Below are 9101 nucleotides of genomic sequence, written 5' to 3'. Positions count from 1 at the left end.
GAGAGGGAGAGAGGGGGAGAGAGAGAGAGAGAGAGAGAGAGAGAGAGAGAGAGAGAGAGAGAGAGAGAGAGAGAGAGATGGAGTGGGTGCTCACTCAAGTGTGAAAAAATATTGTCAGGAGTGAGCGTCAGGAACAAAAAAAATTGCAGGGATAACGTGTTTATTTCAGTCCCCCCTTACCCCCCACCCCCTGCAAACCAGCACCTTTTAAAATTCATTGGGCATCAGGCGATCATGCACAATCCATCTGCTTTCACTTTATCATTTGCATTTCATGCCTCCTGGCTTTTGATGTGCTGATACTTTGATGCAGTCAGGAGACGCGCATTATCATTATTTCCATTTTCAAGGGGGTCAACGGGATTGGCATGTGCACGAGTGCACAAGATTTTTTTTAATATAGCCTCTGTGTACCCCATCTTCCAAGCCTTCACCCCAATATTTAATGTAAAAGATGAAGACTTGGGGGTCAAACACATACAGTCTAAAAGCCTCACACATGACCCTTATAGCTCTGCTTTACATATACATATACACCCCTGCCATAAGCAGAAGTGATGAGACATAAAATGAAGAGGGCTCCATTGTGAGTCAGAGACACAGAGAAACACAGACACACAAAGAGATACAACTGAGGGACCGGAGATACCCTGACCAGAGTTGGAGGGTGGGAGGCCTGCCATGATAGAAAGAAAGAAGAGTGGGGTGAAGGAGAGGGGGAGATGGGAGAAGGGAAGGAGACAGAGAGACAGAGGGGAGAGAGGAAAGGACATGCATAGACAGGCAGGCACAGAAACACACAGCAGAAGCCACATGCACCCCTGAATGCATCCATCACACACAAAGAAAAAGACAGACACACATACAGACCGATATGGCACAAAGAGGATAGAAGACAGCAGGGAAGAGGGAGCAAATGGGAAAATATAGCCATGAAAGAGTTTCCTTTTCATATCAGGTGGGCAAAAGAACTGTATCTAAGGACAGTCTTCACAAATCTGCATGAGATGAATAGTAAGACAGCTGAGGTGCACTGGACACAAAGAATGTGAAGCATTCAGAGCAAGCTGAGGAAAACTCCAGAAAGGACTGCTCCAGTCTTCAGCAAGCAATGATTATGTTTTTCAGGAGATGTGAGCAGTCTTTGGGGAAGTACCAGCTCCAGCCTTAGTGTCTTTTCTCCCTGCAACTAGATTTTTCCTTTAACACTCAGTCCTATGGGTTGAAGAGGAGGTAAGTATAATGAGCTTGATCAATAACAGTTCAGCCTACAGATTTTAAGAAATAATCCATAATGCCTTATAGCAGGAATGAAATGCAAGTAGCAAGTTTCCAAGAAAATAAATGTCTTTGATTTCTATAAGATTCTCCACACACAATACATTATCCAGGGGGAAAAATAAAACTCACTGTAAAAAGGAAACATTTTGGAAATTAGTTTTTTGCCCATGTATGCAAAGAACAGCAAATATCCAGAGATTCACTTTGAACACTATCTCAATGGAAAAGAGTACCTACAATTCTCTTTAACATTCATCATTTTCACATATGAAGAAGTAACCAAAAGAGCAACTTAATAATTTAAAACTCTCAGTTGTTTTTCTCCCTACAATAATCTCCTTCAGTGGTGGTAGGGCACAATTTCTGTGCTCTGGCTACTCCCCAAAGGGGAAGGTCAGTCATGTTTGCTATGTTAGTTGCATCTGTCTTTTCTTAACACGGACTCTGTCTAAAATGGCCAGTAAATAGCACATGGCTGCTTCCCCTAAATCTGACATTTTCAGATTCTCTTGTGAAAAACCAATGAGATCAAGTGCACACTAACTTCTTCCCCAAAGGGATCAATGGACATGGTATCTTGCTACTTCTTTCACTTGAAACTGAAAGCATAGTAGAGAATCTTCAAATATCAACTACTTAACATTCTTCTCTAGAATGTTTAGTCCCTTGTAGGGTGCCTGGCAAGACATCAACAATTTCTGAACTTGTGCTAGGAGAAGTTTATCATACCCAAAGTGGAAAGAAGCACCTGTGGTATCTATGGTCTACTTACAAAATTAAACTGAGAAAGTTCAAACCACTAATGTCTGGTATGTATCCAGTTATCTTTTCATACTCTTAGAAAAGAGTTAAAAAAAAAGTTAGAAAACTGAGTGACTGAATCCACTAGCTATTTCTGTCAATATGAACAATTTCCACAGTACCCTCTTCAACAGCATGACAGCCTTTCCTCTAAGACTATATTGCTTTTTTTAAGGTGCAAGTCCTGATATTTCTATCCAAAACATACAAAGTCAGATTATACTAGGTTAGCTAGTAGAACAGCCCTCAGTCCCAAATGTTGGAAGCCAGACATTGCTTGACATTACTACTTCTTTGAAGGGACAAATTATCTAAAAGGGAAGATCAAAGCAAATTTATATGGCTTCGTTAAAAAAAAAAAAACTTGAAGAGGTGCAACTGAGAAGGAAAGGCACTGAAAATAATAAAGCTAAGGGAACAGAGGTAGCAGAGAAAGAAAAGAATGAAGGAAAGGATAACTACTTTTAATTTTTTTTGGCAGGAGGGACAAGAGTAGGACATGCAGCAATCAGTAATGTGGCTCAGCAGCATAAATTTTTCAAATATCACAGAGACTCCTGCATTCCCAGAGTAATAAGTAGACTTTCTTCTGTCCTGGGTCCTCAAAACATCAAAAGTACAAACTAATTGCAATAAATTAAACTATATATGATCAGAGAATTGGGGGACAGAAGTCCCTCTTCTATTTCAATGAAACATTCAAATTCTGGCTTCTCCAGAAAACCAGAAGAACTAATAGGGATAAGAGAAGAAAGGGGAGGGTTTGATTTACAAAGAAACACACACATGCTCTGAACAGAGAATACATACTCAGTACCACAAAGATTCATTAAAAACTCCCTCAAAAACCTCATACACTTACTTTGTTGAGGGCTGCAGCTCCTGTCAGAATCAAATGTGAGTTCTCAACCTGGATGGTTCTCTGCCCTAACCGGACTAGGTAAGCTCCAATTCCAATGGCCCGGCAAGATACCTAAGGAGGAAAAAAACCACAACACATATACACATATCAGACATCATGTATCTACAAGAGGGTTTATGTTTAATTAATGATGTTATAATAATAGATAGCTTAGACATTTAGTCACCAGGTGTGTTTCTCTGGATTTGTTCTATTTATAACAACAATCAGGGGCCAATTCCTCAGTCCAAGTAAAGAGGGAATAACATCAGGAACATTAAAGTCCAAATAAACTATTACTTTCAACAAACTCAGGACAACAAAAATGGGTTTTTTGGGCCCATCCTCAGGGCGAAAAAAAGATCATAGAGGGGACAGAAATGATGCTCATGGGAGATTAGATGATGAAAATGAACAATGCAAAATTAGATAATGATTCTTCAAGTCTTATTTTGCTTTTTTCAGCTAGGAAAATGATCTTTAGACTGAAAAATATAGAATAAAAATGACTACCAAGGCATTGAAAATAAGATCAATGAAGACATGACAAGAGAACACCTAATTGCCTTCAATGAGTTCAGTTCTTCAGCTTAGACAACAATTATCTCAGGGACTTGAAAGAACTTGATTACTGCCGAGTCACTGTCAGACAGGACAGGAGAGCGGCATATGCCAAAGTATTACACAATATTTTTGAAAACAAAATAAGAAGTATGTCTTAAATAAGAGAAGTTAGGATGACTGAAAATTGGTTGCATGACCAGAATCTGAAGAGAGGTGATTAACGGAATGATGCTGACCTAGAGAAGAATATTAAAGGAGTAGCACAGGGTGCTGTCCTGTGTCCTGCTCTGTTCAATATATTGATCCATAACTTCTATGAAGATCTAGTTGGTTTAATTATCAAAATTGTGGATGGCATAATTGTTAAAGTTTGGGAGAGTAGCTAACATGTTATGACAGAACTGGGATTCTGAAAGAAATCACCTAATTTAGTATATTATAGGGAAAACACTGCTAAAGAACAGTTCACATAATAAAGGACTTGGGTTTTGGTGTGCTGCAGAGTGGACACAGTAATCAAAAAAGCTAATGTGATCTTAGGTTGTATTAGTGAAAATATAATGTCCAGAAAGAAAAAAATTATTGCACTGTTATTTTCTGCCCTGGTCAGCTAATACATATAATACTATGTTTAATTCTGCTGTCACAAAAGGAGATTGGTAAGTTGGAGTGGAGCCAACATAATACAACAAAGTAAGAGCATGTGAAACCATGCCAGGATTGGCAAAAGAAACTGGAGGTGTTCAGCATGGAAAATGGGAGCAAGAGAGGAAGATACAATAGCAATACAAGTATATGAAGAACTGGCATGTGGAGCAATGATTTGATTCATTTTACTTGGCCCCCCAAAACAAAGCAAGAGCTATGGTGGGAAGTTGCAGGAAGGAAGATTGAGACTTGATAAAAGGAAAACTTCCTAAGAATTAGACCGATTCCAAACTAAAATAAGTAGCTCTATTCAAGTGGAGGTCTTTATATATATTTTTTAAATTTCATCTGCATAATTAATATTTTCTTCATATTCTTTCTTTCTTTCTTAACCCTTACCTTCCATCTTGGAATCAATACTGTGTATTGGCTCTAAGGCTGAAGAGTGGTAAGGGCTAGGCAATGTGACTTGCCCAGGGTCACACAGCAAGTGGAGGTCTTTAAAGAGAAGCCAAATGGTCACTTATCTAAAGTACTGAGAAGGCATACTAAGAATGAGAGTAGATGATCTCTAGGCTCCTTTCCAACTCTGAGATTCTATGATTCTAGAAAATAAAACCTAGGCAATATTAGATTATTCAGAATGAATTCAATCAAACATCTTGTCGACCACTCAGACTCCCTGCTTTTTCCTCATGCTTTCCACCTTTTGCCCATTTTATAACTGACTGCTACCTTCACTAAATTAGATAGACTGAGAAGAGATTAAACTCAAACTCAAACTCAAACTAATGTACTCTGCTATTTGTTTTTCGATCTAGTAAAATGCCAAGTGGAGAAGATGAAGGTTGAAACTATTAGAGGTAGTTGGTTAACCTGGGAATTTCAATTATTCCTATTAGCCATACTTTAAATTACAAAGAATAAAAGAGTAAGTTGTAGACATTTAAAAAAAATTAACCGTTATGAAAATTTTGTGCACACTAGTTAAAAGTTTGTATTCACCATAAACTGGATTTTAAAATAATTTCATTCAGACACAGAGTAAACTTTTGGGAACAGATATCCCCCAAGGAGTTTAAAATAACCTCTCCAAATCATTCTCTCACGTAGGTTGTAACAGCAATGAGATGAACTGAATGGCGGTTTTGAATTCAATTCCACTATCTTTAAAAAAAAAAAATACACATCCTGGCAACTAAGAGATTTACCAGGCTGATGGTGATGATTTCATCATATGCCAATGAGGATTCTCCAGCAATCATCCCAGAACCCCTGAGGTTCTCAGCTCCAAGTCCTTCTTCCTTCCCAATAATATCTGTTATCTTGTACCTATTGGATACAACCAAGCCAAGTTATGAGTACCAAAGAAATAAAATAATTATCATTAAAAGTCTGCCAAAAATTAACTTTTTAAATATCACCCAACATCCTTTCCATCATGTACTTCATACATCCCCTTTTCCTTCTGCCTTACTTTACAATATGGCCTTACATCTTCTAGTTATAAAGCAAATTTCTTCAAAGCAAGGAAAGGATATTCCTTAGTATGATGTGTAGTGGTCATTAAATAGTGGAGATTTTAAGTAATGATCAGCACCAACAGAGTGAAGCAATAGGTGAGAGAAAGCCAAAGCTTCATAACATCTCCTTTTCTAAGTAAAAAACTAAAGAAGGTTCATAATGACCACTTTCTGGCCATGGCCTTGTGAAGGAGCAGATGAAACAAAATGTGGAGATGAGATGTTGTCCAAGTAGTACAGAGAGCATCCTATAGCTCCAGTGGGACAGTCATTAGTCTTCCTGGCAGGAGATTAGGAGCACTAGTTGACAATGGAAAAATAGGGAATGGAGCTAATAACAGGAAGGGAAAAATATAAAGTTGAAAAGCAGAGGTGACCAAATATTATTTGTTGTTTTACATGCCCAGAGGACTTGGCACTTCGTATGTTTTTGCAAATTGAAATAATAAATAACTATACCATGGAGGCTCTTCCTGCTTCCCTTTAATTTTCTTTTTTCCCTTCTTTATTTATCTTCTCCATCATTTTTTTCCTTTGTCCTAGAAATCAGTCCTGGTGCTTTATATTTACTTCCCAGATCCCTCTTCATTCTCTGCTTTAGTCCTCAATCCCTCTCAATTTGTCCTCTGTGGGTATTTAGGGTCCCCTTGGGACATAAGGTCCACTCCTACTGAGGTTTTCTCACCAGGAGTGAAACCAGAGAGTATTTTACTGAGCAGTCTCAAATTTGGAAAAGATGTGCTCATCTTTTCACAAGATTGACAACGCCCACAAACACACATGTGTTCAATGAGCATTACTGATAGGGAAAATCCTTCCAACTCAGGACCTTGCCAACACATCATTTCTTTGGTTATATTATTCTGGTCTGTTGCATTTTATCCTTACTTCAGAGGAGTCAACATTTCACATTTACTGATTTATGACCCAGCTCATTCCTGACCCAGGACTTTAAAACAACTTTTGTAGTGATTATAGTGACCTACAGTCCTTGACAATATTCATTACTATATTAACCAGACAGACAAGAAAACACTACATCTCCTCTTCCAATAGTTTGTCACCCGCTCTTTAAGCACCTACCTGGATTCTCCTTCATCCTCCACATGCTCACAGTGAACAGAGTTCAGAGCGCTGACCCTCTTATAATCTTGAGGAGTCAGATATAAATATTTGTATCCCTGTGAAGCACAAATAGTTTTAACTCATTATTTCCTGGCATCACAGAGCTGGTAGATACTGCAAAACATACATTATATAGTCTAATTCAAAGTCATCTGTAAACTGCCCCATCACTTCTTGAAGGTAGTGCCTAATATAATTCTAGTATAGACAATTCTACTTTGAAAGATCTAAGTGACTATTTTGCTAGTCACTGACATCTTTTTTGTAAAACAAGACATCTTTCAGCCTGAACTTCAGGCACATTCTATTCATTTCATTTTCATCAGGGTCAGAGAATGTATTACTTACTGCCTGGCCTTCAATGACAGTTCATTCACAAAAGAGACTCTTAAATTATTACATCTTAATTTCTCAAAACTAAACAGTATAAGGAGAATGCAACTGTGTAAAGGAGAAACAGATAATCCCCAGTTTCAAAGAAATCAGAAATCTATGCAATGTGCTAATAGTTAATCCCAAATTCTTGGCCTTTGCTTTAACCACAAGGCTTTCCTCAATTTGTGATTTTTAACAGCTAAAATTTCACATTTCCAAATCATAATAAATGAACTTTCATATTCTACATATAAACTATTTGCTACTATATATTGTACGTCTTTAGCTTTTCATTTTATTCTTACCTTGTAAGGATCATCAGGATCCACCCAGGCCACATGGAACATGTGGCGTATTTCCTCAGCCAACCCAATTCTTGCTCCGCTGTTAGCTGCCACATAGATTCGAGGGATACCTTCCGCCCTGGCAAGCTCAGAAGCTCTAAGAAATAGCACATCTTCTTGAGGTCCAAAGGACCCAATTCGATAGGTGATGTCATTTCCTATAACAATGATATCTCGACCTTCTGGGTACTCAGGACTCTTGAGAGTCATTTTCCAAGCTACCATGCCAATCTGCAAAAGGAATAAAAGAATAAACAAATAAGGGCCCTTTTTGTCTCAACTCTGATATGTTGACAATTCCATGGGAGGAGGCTGTGTGAAAGTGGAAAGAGAAGTCATGAAATGAAGGAGAAGGAAGGAGAGGATGAAGAAGAGGAAGAAAGGAGGAAGAGGTTTTCTTTTAATCACAAGTAGTTTGACCCAAAAGTTCTCAAGGGGTTGTTATTAACATCTCACTTCCAGCAAATAAGGAAAGTACGTAACACCTTGCCATGATTTACAAACTATGAGATGGTTGCCTTTTTGCAAAGATGAAATAACCATTATCTATGTTCAAAATACAGTCTGTTCTCTTTCCTAGACTTCATTTTTTTTTCCCCCAGGGGAAAAGGGGTTCAATGAATAACTTTCATCTTATCACAAAGAACTATTAAAAACAAAGGGAAAAGATCTGAACTTCTCATGCATTATGGGTATCATGCTTCTTTATCTTCTCAATTGGTGGGAAAGAGATAGGAGGGAGAGAATTTGGAACTGAAAATATTCTAAAATAGTTATGTTAAAAAAAAAAAGTCCAAAGAGGCAGAGAAAAATCCTGACTTGTCAATGAAAAGAGTTAGTGGGGTTTGTTGTTGAAATAGGAGAGGTGACTAGTACCTTATACCTGTACCCTTATCATTTAGTAATAAATAGTCTCTAAATTTTGGTTATATAATGATAGCAAGCATTCCAGGAACTAAAAAAAAAAAAAGAGAGAGCCATTCCACTGCTGAAATATCTATCACCACCACCCCAAAGATACATATGCTAGAAAAAGGTACTGATTAACTCAAGGAGTTCAATTGACCTAACAGTTTCATTGAGTCTTCACTGGATGAATACCCATCACAGTGGTTGACATATATAAGCACTTAATAAATATCTATAGATTTGACTTGCAACCCATGACTGAAATATGGCTCTGGAGGAGCATAATTTTCAGAAGGAATAGGAAAAGTAAAGGGGGAAGAGAAAAGTAGAGAATTGCATGTTAAGAAGATATGCTCTTATGTGAGAAAATCCAAGAAACATAGGGGGTTAGAACAGAAAGGACATTTGAGTTCAGTTCATTGGATAGCCAGAAGCAGAAGCAAACCCTAAGCCTGAGTGTTGTGCTAACAGTTAGGTGCACAGAATGTTAGAAATGAAATCAGGAAGACCTGAGTTCACATCTATTTCAAAAGCTAGCAGTATGAGTCTGGGCAAGTCACTTCAGTATTGACTGCCTCAGTTCCCTCAACTGTCAAACAGGGATGGTGATAATAATAATAGCACCTACTT

The 9101-nt window shown here is 37.9% G+C and overlaps 1 protein-coding gene across 2 annotated transcripts in view; it reads right to left on the bottom strand.

Annotated features, from left to right (window-relative positions):
• The window catches only part of ACACA (acetyl-CoA carboxylase alpha), a 246389-nt gene that overhangs the window by 60793 nt on the left and 176495 nt on the right, over nucleotides 1-9101 (bottom strand). For both annotated transcript variants that reach the window (XM_044673681.1, XM_044673680.1), the window contains 4 exons: nucleotides 7524-7793; nucleotides 6802-6899; nucleotides 5407-5527; nucleotides 2945-3055 (listed from right to left, as the gene is read on the bottom strand). In XM_044673681.1, coding sequence (XP_044529616.1) covers nucleotides 2945-3055; nucleotides 5407-5527; nucleotides 6802-6899; nucleotides 7524-7793 — 600 coding nt within the window. The remainder of the gene's footprint in view (nucleotides 1-2944; nucleotides 3056-5406; nucleotides 5528-6801; nucleotides 6900-7523; nucleotides 7794-9101) is intronic.

This window comes from Gracilinanus agilis, chromosome 4 (genome assembly GCF_016433145.1).
Source record: "Gracilinanus agilis isolate LMUSP501 chromosome 4, AgileGrace, whole genome shotgun sequence".
Taxonomy (NCBI): Eukaryota; Metazoa; Chordata; class Mammalia; order Didelphimorphia; family Didelphidae; genus Gracilinanus; species Gracilinanus agilis.
Note: the sequence above shows the minus strand (reverse complement) of the source record. Positions and strands in the feature narration are given on the sequence as shown.